This window comes from Danio rerio, chromosome 4, assembly GCF_049306965.1.
Source record: "Danio rerio strain Tuebingen ecotype United States chromosome 4, GRCz12tu, whole genome shotgun sequence".
Taxonomy (NCBI): domain Eukaryota; kingdom Metazoa; phylum Chordata; class Actinopteri; order Cypriniformes; family Danionidae; genus Danio; species Danio rerio.
In genome coordinates, this window is record NC_133179.1 from 34,008,312 (window position 1) to 34,023,988 (window position 15,677).

At 41.5% G+C, this 15,677-nt stretch overlaps 3 protein-coding genes across 4 annotated transcripts in view; 2 read left to right on the forward strand and 1 right to left on the reverse strand.

Moving 5' to 3' along the window:
• The window catches only part of LOC137491238 (uncharacterized), a 1,025,816-nt gene that overhangs the window by 199,452 nt on the left and 810,687 nt on the right, over positions 1-15,677 (forward strand). The gene's annotated exons all lie outside the window — the stretch shown is intronic.
• Positions 1-15,677, forward strand: part of LOC101886704 (uncharacterized) — an 847,011-nt gene that overhangs the window by 199,452 nt on the left and 631,882 nt on the right. The window lies entirely within an intron of this gene.
• LOC137491179 (NACHT, LRR and PYD domains-containing protein 12-like) overlaps positions 12,666-15,677 on the reverse strand; it is a 46,377-nt gene continuing 43,365 nt past the window's right edge. Inside the window, exons 8-9 of one of the 2 annotated variants that reach the window (XR_012402181.1) lie at positions 14,884-15,627; positions 12,666-14,716 (exon numbers count right to left, since the gene is read on the reverse strand). Coding sequence is in view for 1 of the 2 variants with exons in the window: in XM_073947389.1 (XP_073803490.1) it covers positions 15,107-15,627 (521 nt within the window). In the remaining variant the exon portion in view is untranslated. Of the gene's footprint in view, positions 15,628-15,677 lie in introns of both variants that reach the window. The other variant, XM_073947389.1, reaches the window with a different exon arrangement.

A 15,677-nucleotide genomic window follows, 5' to 3' on the forward strand; every position in this document is an offset into this window, starting at 1 on the left:
AGATTTTGCTTGTTTAGACCTTAGAAACTTTGCTCATGTGAGGGAAAATGGACTCCAAAGCTCAGCACTGGAAGAAATAAGCAAATGTCTGCTTAAATTTGACAAAAGAGCTACTGTTGGCACATTATGTGGTGAGCTGTGCAGCCTTGCATCTCAGTGGGACAGACTAAAGATGTCCCCTCTGGAGGGTTACATTGTCAAAACAGCTTGTGAAATGCCACAAGGAAGTGATGCTGATGATCCTTTCATGGAAGAGCAGGATGTAGAACTAGAGAGCAAAACTTGTTCATCCTGTAAAAACTGTGTCATTTGTGTCCATCTCATTCTCTCTCAGTACAATCTTCTAACTGATGCCTAACATGTGATTGGACTTGCCTACAAGTTGCTGTTAACTCTGTCCATCACACAAGTAGCCTGTGAGAGAAATTTTTTAATAGTGAAATTCGTAAAAAAAAAACTGGCTCAGAAGCACTTTAACACAGAAGAACCTTGAGGCATTCATGCTCATGTGCACTGAGAAAGAAATCCTCATGTCTTTGGATGATGAGATTGTGATAAACAAAGTTGCAGAGACCAGTACACTGCTCAGGCGTTTATTAATGTTTTAGGGTTGCCATTGTGACAATACAGAAACTTTCTGTACTGCCCCTATTTTTTGTTTACTTACTTTGTCACTGACTTTTATATTGAGTTCATCCCCATTGGATGCTACAACCAATTACGATGATGTGAAATTATATAAAAGGTTTTTTTTTTCTTCGGGGAGAGAGTTCTGACCTCCAGTGTGGGAGTGGTGTTTGCGTCACCAAGTTGCGTTGCGGGTGTGGCTCTGCCTGGGTCTGAGGAAGCTGAGGAAGAGATGCGGCGATGCTCAAGTTTTCACTGACTTGTCCTTTATAGCCACCGTAATACCAAGTTTTCTGGTAATTGCTGATGAGTGCCAGTCTTACGTTACCTTCGTGTTGCAAAGTTACCGGTGTCGATGTGTTAGGACACCTCCGAAAATGGCTGCCTGTTCATCATTTCTGTCCGTTCTGCCAAGTCACCTGCCAGCCAGTGAACTGCTGACGTGTAACCTCCTGACACCACCACTGCAAGTCGCTTGGGTCAGTTTCAATCATACACTTACATACATACATTCTCCACCTAACCTCCCTTTATTTTAATTTAATTAGATATTTGTGAAAATTGAAAAGTTTTGTTTATTTATTTCTTGGTGTATTTGTTGTTTTTTTTTTTAGGGGAATCTTGTTTTGGGTTACTTAAAATGATTGTAGGATATTGACTATATAAATATTTATTTTTTGGTATTGTTGTTACTTATAGTTGTATTTGCCATTTAAATTAGTTCATTAACTCTTTCTAAGTGGAATCCGATTTTCTTGTTCTTATTTCGTATGGTTCTGTTACTGTATGTAACGGAGGGTCTACTGTATGTAACGGAGGGGACAGAGGAGGGTCTCAGCAAGTGTGCCAGGGACTTTGAAGGAGTTAAGTGTGCAGCTGATGAGTTTGTGAAATGGGCTAATTGAAAGCTGCAAGAGGAGGAAGAGTGTGAGCTTGTAGTCCAGACTGCCCTTTCTGAGAAAAGGATCAGAAAGAAGAAAAAGATGCCAGGAGAGCTTGCAGAAGATGAGGGACTGGCATCAGTAGATGCTGACTTTAGGGTAAAAGTACACAATGTCATTATAGACACAGTAATAGACAGTATGCACAGGCGGTCCTCATTTTGCTGGACTCATTTTGCTGGACTTGTCAGCTGCTTTTGACACTGTTAACCACCAGATCCTGCTATCTACGCTCGAGTCACTGGGCGTTGCGGGCACTGTTATACAATGGTTCAGATCTTACCTCTCTGACAGGTCATTTAGGGTGTCTTGGAGGGGAGAAGTGTCCAACCTACAGCATCTAAACACTGGGGTACCTCAAGGCTCTGTTCTTGGGCCACTTCTCTTCTCCATCTACGCATCATCTCTAGGACCAGTCATCCAGAGACATGGATTCTCCTACCACTGCTATGCTGACGATACCCAGCTATACCTCTCTTTTCATCCTGATGATCCCTCGGTTCCAGCTCGTATCTCAGCCTGCCTGTTGGATATTTCACACTGGATGAAAGATCATCATCTTCAGCTGAACCTCGCAAAAACGGAAATGCTTGTTGTTTCTGCCAACTCGACTCTACACCATAACTTTACAATCCAGATGGATGGGGCAACCATTACTGCATCCAAAATGGTGAAAAGCCTTGGATTAACGATTGATGACCAACTAAACTTCTCTGACCACATTTCTAGAACTGCTCGATCGTGCAGATTCGCACTCTATAACATCAGAAAGATCCGACCCTTCTTATCTGAACATGCAGCTCAACTCCTTGTTCAAGCTCTTGTTCTCTCCAAACTGGATTACTGCAACTCTCTACTAGCTGGGCTTCCAGCTAACTCTATCAAGCCTCTTCAACTGCTCCAGAATGCAGCAGCACGAGTTGTCTTCAATGAAACTAAACGAGCACATGTCACTCCGCTGCTAGTCCGTTTGCACTGGCTGCCAGTTGCTGCTCGCATCAAATTCAAAGCTCTGATGTTTGCCTACAAAGTGACCTCTGGCCTTGCTCCTTCTTATCTGCTCTCACTTCTTCAGATCTTTGTGCCCTCCAGAAACTTGTGTTCTGTGAATGAACGTCGCCTCGTGGTTTCATCCCAAAGAGGGAAGAAATCACTTTCGCGAACGCGAACGCTCAATCTGCCCAGTTGGTGGAATGAACTCCCTAATTGCATTAGAACAGCAGAGTCACTCGCTACTTTCAAGAAACGACTAAAAACTCAACTATTTAGTCTCCACTTCACTTCCTAATCTGCAAATGCCTCTTTGAATATCACACTAACTGTACAAAAAAAATAAAATAAATAAATAAATAAATAAAAATACTAATACTACTAATACTTCCCTTCTTAGACTTTACAGACCTGAAACTTGCCTAAAGCACTTATTCATTGTTGCTCTTATAGTTGTGTAAATTGCTTCCTTGTCCTCATTTGTAAGTCGCTTTGGATAAAAGCTTCTGCTAAATGACTAAATGTAAATGTAAATGTCTTGTATAAGTTTTGTTTTCGCTATCCTGGGTAATTAATTATACAGTTAGGTTTATTTGTGGCAAGGTTTAAAACTTGTCTGGCACCCGAAATCATGTGTAAAACTTGTTAATATATGTATGTTATATATAATATATAATGTTTTTTTTTTTTTTTTTTGTGCCCGAGGGTGACTGCGTTAGAGGGAGATATTACCAGACGCACAGGCAAAACAGCACCTTCGGTGGTTCAGTGGTAGAAATCTCGCCTGCCATAAGGGAGACCTGGGTTTGAATCCAACCTGAGAAATTATTCATTTAATTTTTGTGTGTGTGTGTGTGTGTGTGTGTGTGTGACCACCGTTACACCATGTTTCCTTAAAGCTGCACTTATGCAGAGGAAAGACAGAGGAATCATTAGACAGTAATATTGTCGTTAAAAACGTCCTCCAAATAACAGTGCAATATTTTTCTTTATTCTTTATTTGTATTTAAGGACTGAATATGTTAACAATTTTGCAATGTATATATTTAGATATTGCAGAAAAGGACATTGTGAGGTTACTAATGAGTAGTGTTGAAGATTTACCCTGTTATGTTCTACCTCAGCCACTCATTTCAACCCTAACTCTTCTGTTCCTCCTGCATTTCTTCTAAACCAATCTTTCCCACCTCAACCTTCTACCTCTTACCCTCTGCCTTCAGTTCCAACCTCTTCAACTCAACCCACTTTTCTCCCTCCCTCTTCTCTTTCCCTCGCACGCACCAACACTGAAACTGTCATTCATCCTACTCTCCCCACACCAGTTTCTTCGCCACGCCCCCCATTCACTCTTTACACAGCCACACCCCTCCCTCCACCTCAGAATGCTCTAGCCATGCAAACACCTCCAGTCTCCAATACAACAAGAAATCAAATCCTATCAGGTGCAGATATAGATCTCTTTTCACTCCTTTCACCTATTACACCTCCTGCGGCAGAACGCCAGGTAAATTGCCGCAATTTCACAGTCACACTCAAACCACCATCCAACAATCATTCTCGCACATTATCTTTGGCCGAATTCTCCATAGCCTTCGCTCGCTACACTGACGTGATCTGCTCAGTCTTCCCCCATAGGAGACGCGAGCTAAATGACTACATGGCTATTATAGCCAAGCTAGCTCTCTCCTATGGGGGTACACATTTCTACAAATATCATAAACTGTTCTCCGCTAAATGCGCTATCAGACTGACTCAGTAGAATCAAATTTCTCACTGGGGGGCCTTAGATTTTAAACTCGACAACCGAGTCTTTTTAGGATGCCTTGTATCTTGTGGGGTCTTCACCCCACCACATCCTGCCCCTTCATCACTCTACCCTCTGATTCTGCACAACCTCCTAAATCCACTAGTTACGTCCCCTGCCCACCCAGCTATAATCTGCCTTCTCTTCTCTTCCCATCTCCTTTTTCTAATCGTCCTATCTGTCATAACTTCAACATCAGCAGGTGTTACAGGGCTCCATGCAAATTTCTACATTTATGCAGCTACTGCGGAGGCGCTCACACCAAAGTGTCTTACTTGTCGACTCCTGTGAATGTTTCTCGACTTGCTTTGAATTGCGTTGTCACCCTGATACTAACTTCTCTGATTTCTGATTTCAGGTCTAACCCACGGATTTAACCCAGGCGCTTCAGTCTCTGCCTTCAACTTATTCTGTCCTAATCTGCAAACCGCTACTACCGATCCTTAAACTGTAGATCTGTTAATCAAAAAAAGAAATCGACAATAAATTCATGATAGGACCATTTCCCGCCCCACCGTTCAGCGTTTCTCGTATTAGTCCTATCGGCGTAGCAACTAGGAAATTCTCTAGCAAAAAACTATTGATTATCGATCTCTCCGCTTCGCATAATTCTATATTCCCTAGCATTAACAGCACCATTCCTTCTGACGAATACTCGCTGAATTACTATGATATTGACCAAGCAATTTCACTCATCAGAATAGCTGGTCGCAACACTTGGCTTGCAAAAATTGACATTTCATCCGCCTTTAAAATCATGCTAATTCACCCAGACTTCTGGCATCTCTTTGGCATTTATTGGCGCTCACAATTCTACTTTGCAGTCCGACTAACTTTCGGCTGCAAAAGTAGCCCCAAAATTTTCGACATGCTTTCAGAAGCATTATGCTGGATTTTATCAAACAACTACAAAATCCCGCATATTATCCATCTACCCGATGATTTTCTCCTCATTTCCCCACCCTCTTCGCCCCCAGCTAAACACCTATCGATCACCCAAAAGGTTTTCGAAGATCTAGGCACCCCCCTTGCAGAGGAGAAAACAGCCTGCCCCAGCACTTCTATAGAATTTCTGGGCATAAACTTAGATTCGAATAATTCCAAGCATCCCTTCCCAAAGAGAAAATCGACCGTATAATCTCCTTATCACAATTTTTCCTCGAGAAACAATCATGCGCTAAACGCAAACTGTTATCTATTCTCGGGCATTTCAAGTTTTCTATGCGCATAATTCCCCAAGGCCGCCCGTTTATTACTCACCTCCTTCAGCTCTCTCTCTTCGGTCCCCAGTTTAGAAAGATACAATAGCTCTTTCTAAACCCAGTCGCAATGAACTTAGCATATGGATTTCTTTCCTTAAGCAATGGAACGGCTGTTCCTTTTTCTATAGTGATTTAATTTTACCTCCGGTGGATATTAACTTATTCACCGACGCTGCCCCCTCAGTCGGGTTCGGCGGCTTTTACCAAGGTCACTGGTTCGCTTCAACGTAGCCCTCTCAGATGCTCAGTCTACCCAAAAATTAGCAATCATCTGCTCTTTTTGAACTCTACCCTGAAGTCGCAGCAGCTCTTCTATGGGGAGATGAATGGTCCGCCTCTAGTATTCTTGTTTATTGCGACAACGAAGCCACTGTTCATTTCATTAATAAAGGACGCTCGTATGCACTTTCAATTATGCCCTTATTAAGACGGCTTGTTTAGACGTCGGCCAAAAAACAATTCATTATGCCTGCTGAACATGTTTCAGGTTGCATAAATCAAATTGGTGATTCTCTCTCTCGCTTTCTTTTTCAGAAATTTCGGCTCTTGGCACCAGAAGCAGACCTGCATCTGACACCTGTACCACATTATTCACAAATGATATTGCCATAAACCACACATTGCATCGCCTTCATGAAACTTCCATATTCCTCATCCTTCACGCTGTAGCGCCGAGGACACTTCAGTCATATCTCACAGCATAGAATTCATACAAACATTTCCACACCCTCTACCAAATACAATTCCCAGATTTCTCATTGCTTACCATCACATCATTTATTTCCCACCTCCATACCACCAAAAATATCCAGGCTAAATCTTTAAAAAGCTACCTTAGTGGGGTGCAATTTTTTCATAAATTGATTCACGGGGCCACCTCAGAAGCCATTTCCAACGCTCAAACCTCCCTCCTTATTAAAGGTATCCAGAAGTCACACCCCCCCCCCCTCCCCGACACTAGACTACCTATTACACTCAACATTTTATCAAAATGCATACGCACACTCCGCAAAGGATACCTTTCACCTTATACAGCCCGTACACTAGACGCCATGTTTACTCTGGCTTTTTTTGGCTTCCTGAGGTGTTCAGAAATTGCTATCACATCCAAATTTAACCCCGCTATACACCCTATTATTTCTGATCTAACAATGCTGAATGCGGAAACCCTCGCCTTTTTTATTAAGCAAAGCAAAACAGATCAGACAGGTAAAAGGCATTTAATTTACATATTAACATTTTTCCCCCACACAGCCATTCCAAACTCTCCTAGCTTTTCTCCATTTTAAGGAGACCAAAGGAGCCTGACCCACATGCCCCACTTTTTACTGATGACGCTAATTGTCCAGTTACCCGTTTTTGGTTTCAAAAACACCTAAAAGAAGTCCTTCGCCTTTTAGGCTTTTCCCCTGAATTGTATTCCAGCCATTCATTTAGAATCGGCGCAGCCACCCCAGCAGCTCACAAAGATCTATTCTCTTACCAAATCCAGACCCTAGGCCGCTGGTCCTCCGATGCCTTCAAAGCTGACATTTGCCTCAGCCAATCCCACCTCAAGACAGTCCAGCTAGCCCTAACCAGCTATTACCACACTCCAACTAAGGTTCGGAGCTCGACCCTACGTAGGCTTGAGTGAGTGTATGTGTGCGTGCATGTGCATGGGTACGTGTGTATTTGCATGCGCAGATACAGTGTGCGGATGCACATGTATACATGCATATTTGCATGTGTGTACGTATATAGGTGCCGGCATACGTTTAGGTATGCATATGCACGTGCAAGCGAATGAGTATGTGAGTCTATGGCTGCGCGGATGGGGAGCATATATGTTGTACATATGCTACTACCTTTTCTTTCAAGCCTGCTATGCTCCTTCCCTCACCATGCTCAGACCCCCGCAGGGGTCCAAACTGAGCTTCGACTCTCGCAGAGTCACCCCAAGCCCATCCCGCCACCCCTTCACTACAACCTTCAGTAAGAGCCTTCCCTATCCCCTCCCTCCTCCCAATTCTTACTGCCCCCATATCCCCCCCCCATAGCTCTGACCCCCGCAAGGGTCGCTCCGAGCTTCGACTCTCGCATGAGTCACCACTGCACAGCTCTCCCTAGGCCATTAGGAATCGTATGTGCGTGCATGTTATGCGTGTACGTTTGGTGTATACCTGTACAGATGCGTGTGCATGCATATGCTGCGTCAGGAGCATGCATGCAGGTTATCCCCTCTCTCCCATTCTTCAGCATTGAGTTCCTCCGCCCTCTCTTTTTCTTCCTTTCTCATAGGCCATCAATCCTCTCTATCCACTCTAACTCCCGCAGGAGTGACTAAAACGAGCTTCGACTCTTGCAAGAGTCAAGCCCTGGCCACCTCCTGCTGCAGTCTCCACTGCCCCCTCCCTTTCCCAGACTTCAGCAAGAGAAATGCCCACAGCAGCTCTGACCTCTCGCAGGAGTCAATCACCGCCCATTCCTGGCCCTTACCTATGTAATGACTTGTATATTCATATATATTTATATATACTCTCATATACTCCTTTTCTTCTTTCTGGCGTTGAGATCCTCCGCCTGGCAATTATCTGCCCCTTCTTTCTTCCTTACAGCGTTGTGTGCTTCCCCTACCTTAACCCTTCTTTGATCTCCTCCCTTATCTCCCTAGCCTTCTATTTTCTCAATAATTTTTTCCAGCGTTGAGTTCTCCGCTAAACTGTTTCTTTCAGTGTCAATCATTCCGCTATTTTCTTCCTTCCGCTTAGGCCCTCAATCCCCAGCTCTAACTCCTGCAGGAGTAACTAAAACGAGCTTCAACTCCCACAGGAGTTCAGGCCCCCCCTGGCCACCTTCCACCTTCTCATGCAGGAGTCTTCACCGCCCAAACCTTTCCCGACTCTTGCTTGAGCAATCGAACCCCAGCTCCCACCCCCGCAGGGGTATATTTGAGCCTCGACTCCCGCGGAGTCAATCCAGCCCTGCCCTCACCCCACCTAGACTCTTGCCATCTACTTTGCTCTGCTCCCGCAGGAGCTTCTATTCCTAAGCTATCAACACTACATCCAGCAGCGGGATATGGCATTGTTTCATCTGCATTTTGGGGGGCTCTTCAATACGCGGCTGCTGTCCCGAGCTATATTAAAGCATTTTGGGGAGTTCTCGAGATCTAACTGAGCTCGAACCCCCCTCCCGCCTTGCAACGGGAGGGAGCCCTCGGCTCAAGGATCTCATGAGCTCAAGGCTCTCTCCCGGGACAGCATGCCAAACAAGCTTTTATAATTAATCATCAGCTAATTGTGAACTCTTGAAATTGTAATAAAATACTTTGTGACATTTGTAATTGTCTTTCCGCTAGTTTAATGTCACCACAGCCTGCCATTCAAATGTAATTGCTGAAATCAAAAAATTTTTCTTACTATTAAAGGCCTTTATTTTTTTTATATCAGTAACCAAGCTAACTCAGTGTGAATGTCTATTCTTGATTTCAAAATCTTAAGCACATTAATGAAAAAGTTGAACTTATGTTGAACATGTATTAACATTTACAGTTTTGATATGAACAATTAAAGTGTTGATATTACAAATTACATTGTTTATCAACATTTAGCATTTTTGTTATCAAGCATCCTGTTTTTGATATCAATAATGTATATCCTGAAAGTAAATTAAACTGAGAATGGCTTGTCATAAAAGATGAGTTGTTTTGTATTACAAATTATACTGTGATTTCATGATGTTTTGCACTAAACGTGCACAATACAAAATTAGTTTAAAAAATATTCTTTAAATCACTTTACGTCAGAATTGTCTGTAAATAAAATAAATTCAAGACACCGGCCCTCCAGGACCGAGATTGGTGACCCCTGACTTAGAGCGTCACAGATCCGTGGAGTGGGCCTTAATGTGGTTGGTGCTCATTTTTAGGAAAACAACGGTGACAATGAACTAAAACCAATCATAGCAGTGAGTATTCCGGGAGTCAGTGGTGAGGCAGTGATCCTCGTTCTCGGTCTGAGAGAAATTGAAAATCTGAAGGGTAAGACATTATAATGCGTATTTGTTGTGTTGTAATTTTAATGCATGTTGTACAAAATTTGTAATGGATGTGAGAACATATGAACTAGGGCTGCACGATATTAAAAGAATAATTGTGGTTTTTTTTGGCAATATATATTGCGATATGAATACAATTTTACCAGATGACTGAAATAGCTCTGTTCGGTAGGAATTCAGGTACATAAATTGAATAACAAAACGTAAAATAGCTCTGTTAAATCTATTAAATTTTAAAATTGTACAATTCATTTAGCCTGGATGCTTTAAAGTCTTGTGATATGTTATTGGCCTTAAAACATACAACTTTTGCTCTATTATGGCAAAAATCCATTTGATGCGATGTGAGTATTGTAGATGCACATATTGCATGCTAAAACGATTTATTGTGCAGCCTCACTTGTGTTATTGTTCATTGAAAGTAAAATAGACTAACGAACATTGCCGTGCAATTGCCACATTGCAGCAGCAAAGTCACCTCGTCATCCGCTGCAGGAAGACAACGAACGGCAAGTACAGAAGTGTTTGTGTGTGTTACAATGACAGTAAATTCATCATTACTAGTTAATTAAAACACGTTAAGGAGAAGTTTTACCGACAGGGCTTAGTTTTAGCCAGGACTACTTATAACCCTGCTGTAACAACTTATTAGGCCCGTAGCAAGGGGTGGTTGGGTTTGTTCGAAAGGCCCACAGACAAAGGTCCTCTAAATGAGCTCAGTTGTCGTATTTTGACTGCTATGCCATAATAAATAGCGTAAATAAAATAATTGAAAAGAGTTTTAAAACCAAGCAGAATCTGCAGTTGGCTGTCACTTCGCTGTGACCAGCTAATCTGCCGGCCGGCCAACCGGGGTACAGTTAGGCCGTACTCACACTATGGGCCTTCTCACATTATGCCATCCGTACCGTGCCCAGGCCCATTTCCCAGATCGTTTGAGAAGTGTGAGTGCGCTGAATCGGGCTCAAGCACAGTTCACTTGGCTGGCCCCAGTACACTTGGGCTTTGGCGCGGTACGCTTGTGTGTGAGTGCAAAACGCGCCAAAACCCGAAACTGAAAACGATGCATGATTTTAAGGGACTGTTTCATATGTATTTATTAATCATTCTTACTGTTCAGTGAACGCAAACTGCCGTCGTTTATTAAAGACGCAAACCCCTCACTGCACGACAGCTGCGCACCTTCAGCAGACCTCCTCATTCTTGCAGCACGAGGACTTTATGATTGTTTATGACCGCCAAAAGTTGCGGATCTGTTCGGCGAAATATCTGACTGCTTGTCACCGCATCCCTAAGGACTGTTTGGCGAAATATTTGACTACATGTCACTGCATATTAATGACTGAAATGATATAACAAGAGAAATCTCCTCTGTGCTGAGCGAGGGCGCTAACTGAATAGAGCAGCATCGAAGATGTAAGGGTGCCCAGGTCCGATTGTAGTGTGAGCGTGGGCCGTCGGGGGAGACGGGAGGGGGGACAAGCGTGCTTTGGCCCAGTTCGAGGCAACTGTAGTTTGACATTCATTAGACATTCGGTTTCAAACCAATTAAATTATTCGCTCCTGTTAGAGTTTGAGCCTAACTATGTCAGATAGATATACACTTATGCCCTTTATGTTGCAAAAGGCTTAATTTCTCGATTAAAAAAATTAACAATTAAACCATATCAAATTATACAACAAAACCAGATTCAAAATGTTCAGAAAACATCCTGGTTATTGCACAAGTCTGTTTTTAAAATTAGCGATTTATTTATTTTATAATAGTGAAAAAAATGTTTAATGCAAAAAATAATAATCATTTAACCCCTAAGATCATTTGAGGTAAAGAAACCAAAGCAAGTCAAAAATGTTCTAAATATTATTTTCTTTGATGCACAAGCTTTGTTTTTTGTTCTTTACAGTAATGCCTTTGTTGTTTTTATATAAAGTACTGAATTCATATTTTTCAGTGTATCAAATACATTGTAAAGACTTGCATGAAGCACAGATATAGCTTGTAAAAAGTTATTCAATAAGCTGAAATATTAATGGTACTATCGTTTAAAATGCTCAATGCAAGGCTTTTTTTTTAGTGATGCGTGATTATTTATATAAACAGTAATTTAACTTTAGTTTTGAATTTTTTATTAGTTAAAAATTGTACTTACAGTTTTACTATACGCCAATTTACCAAGGTGTGTGTGTGTTTGTGCTTACTTATGTATCTATTTAGTTAGTTGTATTGTACTGTTTTCTGGCAATTATTGCCCTTACAGTCTGATAGTGAATTTGTTATATATTTATGCAACTTGTTCGGAACAATATTATTACTGTAGCCCTGTAATCTCGCAATACAATAATGTACTTATGGTTGTACAATTTGAAAGTTTTTACTTGACACCCCAAACAGTGCAGTAGTCAAGGGAGTGCTTGCTTTTTATGTGCCGATCCTTAATGCAAGCAGCCAATCAGTAATTGGCTCAGCACAAAGCACACACACACACACACACACACACTTTGGTAAATTTCTTAGATGATTAAAGAATTTTTTTTCCAAGCTATATCTGTGCTTCATGCAAGTATTTCCTATGTATTTGATATACTGAAAATAGGAATTATGTACTGTAAATAAAAACAACTTATGCATGAAAATTGGTAAGCTAAACACAAAGTAATTTTTTGGACTTTTGGATGGTTGCAGAGTCTTTCAACAAAGGCATAACTGTAAAAGTCCAAGCTTGTGCATCATAGAAAATAATATTCAGAAAATTTTATTGTTGATTTTGTTTCTTTTTTTGAAATTATGCAAGAGGTTAAATGATTATTACTTCACATTACAAATATTTTACATTAAAAGTTTTTTTAGTGCTAATTACAAATATCTCTGGTGTTACGAATTAAATAAAAAAATCCTTAATCAAAAAGAGATTTAACCAAAATGTAACAAAATAGCAGGGATTAAAAATATAATCCCTGGTGCTCTCTCCCCAAAATATATACCAAAAACACAACCACTGAGAATTAACAAGAAAATATGATTTATTTACAGAAATAAGGAGCAAAAATAACATCAGGAGGGGTTCAGCCAAAATAAATGACAATAAACCAAGCTAACTAAATTAGATTAAACTTCCCTAGAAAACAAATAAAATAAAATACAGAAAACTTAACTCCCTACTAACAAATACAGGAGAAAACGAAAATAACAAATAAGGCACCAAACCTCCATGCATGCTCCAAGCCCGATAGGAAGACAGAAAACCGGACTTCAATCGCCGGTTAAAAATTATCACAACGGCATCTCACAAAGCCACAAAGAGATACAAACAAACACTAATTGGACCACTTTCTTCACTGAATACAAGTGGGGAATCGAGAGAGAGTGGGGAGCCATCGAACCCATGTTCTCTGCAGGTTATTATAGCCGCCGCCAATCCAAGCGCCAATGATGATCGGTTCCAATGTAATCCGCTGCACCTGCGAATACTTAGAGCGAGAAAGAGAACGAGAGAAAGAGAGAGAGAAACACCACACACACACGCCTAAACTACACTACTCGTAAAGTAGAAAAAGCAAAGAAGAAGCAATTGGAGACCAGCATCACTTTAGTGCACCGATTATAAAATATTGTCAAAGGCATCAGCTACACGATTAAAAAAAACTGGAATGGTATGCTTGAGAAAATCCAAGGACTTCTACAACAATGTAAATGGTTACTTTCCCAGTTATTGTATAGAGGCTGCAAACTTATATTAACAACTTGGTGGGATCCTCTATATGGCACACGCTGGCGTGTGGAGACCCCCCAATTGGTTTACTACCGAAACTCCAAAGAGAGATGGTAAATTTTTTCTGGGACAATCTACATCGGATCCCTCAAAGTGTTCTCTTCTTACCAAGAGATGAAGGAGGTCAAGGCTTTGTTGATCTTGTGAGTAGAGGAGCAGCGTATAGACTGCAGTTCACCAGAGACTATTGTTTGGGCCCAAGAGTCTTGAAGAGCCGGTGGTTTTGGGGGGCCGCTTAGATGTGTCAGGAGATGACACTCCAGGATTGATGGACATATTTGTATCCAAAAAAGGCCACGATTGAGACATTGTTGACAAAGCAGGCACTGGACTGAGAGAATCTTGCTAAATGTATGAGAATACGATCAGTAAGGTTTGCACAGAAACTCTCAGATAAACTGGGAGTTTTTCCCTGATATCAGAATTAAACCTGTTGTCGGACATGTTGGGGATAATAGTCCATCGCTGTGTTTTAATGAAAGTGCTGATGTTAGTTCAGCCGAAGGTGAAATATTTGACAGAGATATTGTGAAAATAAATAACAAGCACATTTTAAAAGACAGAACTGACACGGTATGGAGAAACACACTGGCAGTAGAAGAAGTCATGAAAGCAGAATGCAGAATGATCTATAAAGCAGCATTGATGAGAAGAGGAGGACACTTGCAGTGGGGAATATTACATGCTGCTGTAGCTGTGAACACAAATGACCATTAATATAAGTGAGACGTGTCCATTTTGTCCAGAGAGAGAAACTATTGTTCATGGTTTTACAGAGTGTATGAGACTTTCTCCACTGTTTAATATCCTGACTGCTTTATTTTCACCAATGCCTCATTTTTGTTCTAAACAGGTTTTTATTTTAGGTTTTAAGTAATGCAAATGCAGAAATACAAATGTCCACTAATTCATTTCTTATTGGCCAAGCAAAATGAGCAATCTGTGTTTCTAGGAGAAATGAAATCCAACAAAGAAATGGACAAAACACTGCATCTATTATTAAACACAGGAGTACATCTAGAAGTGTTGTGGATTTAATGACTATAACTTGACAAATGCAGTGACTGTTGTTGAGTGTAAATGGTGTTGTGATGCTGGGCTGTGTCTGTCATCAATGAAGATTTGCTTTATAAATAAACTGATGTCAATAATAATACATGAGGAAATGAGATGAACAATCACTCAATAATTAAAATTAAAGGGTTTGGTCAAATCTAAAACCTCTCTCACACACATACACACACACACACACACACACACACAAATGCTCTCGCTCTCACACACCTACACACGTTCTCTCACACACAAACACACACACACACACACACACAGTAGTAGTAGTAGTGAACACATGTACTCACACACACACACACACACACAGAAACAGTAGTGAACTCATGCTTGCACACACACATACACTCACACAGTAGTGAATTCATGCGCTCACACACACACACACACAAAACTGTCTCACGCACACACACACAAAGTCTCTCACACACACACTCTCTGTCACACAGACAGACACGCACTTTCTCATACACACCTACACACTCTTATTCACACACACAGACACACACACATACGTACACAGCAGTAAACAATAACACAAACAGACACACACTGCTGCTGACTGCTCCTGCAGAGGATTCTGGGTAAATCTCTTGTCAGTCTTCAACACAGTTTCACTGATGATCCAGAATAAACAGTAAACCCAGGGCAGAGCGGCTCAGTGAATGTGGTCTGGACTGAGTGGATGAGGCTCATTGTGTCTCTATAGATGTTGTAAAAGATCAGAGTTCCTGCACTGTGATCCACAAACACTCCTATTCTACTGCTAAGCGGGTTCACTGGGAGATCAGTGCGTGTGTGATTGTGTCTGAATGAAAAACTGGAGGAAAAGCAGAGCAAACTCCAGGACTGAGCATTAGATCCAAACACACACTCAACACCTCCCTTCCTCCAGATGCTCTTATATGACACTGATATCCACACATCATCTCCACTCCAGTCAATCTCCCAGTAACAGCGTCCACACACACTCTCTCTGCACAACACCTGGTACACACTATCAAATCTGTGTGGATGATCAGGATACGGCTGATTCTCATCCACACGCTTCACCTCTCTGTTCTCCTCAGACAGAATGAGTTGAGTGTGTGCTGTGTTTGGATCCAGTGTGAGGAAACAGACATCTGAACACAAGAACACACACATTTACAACCACAGCTGTGTGTGTGTGTGT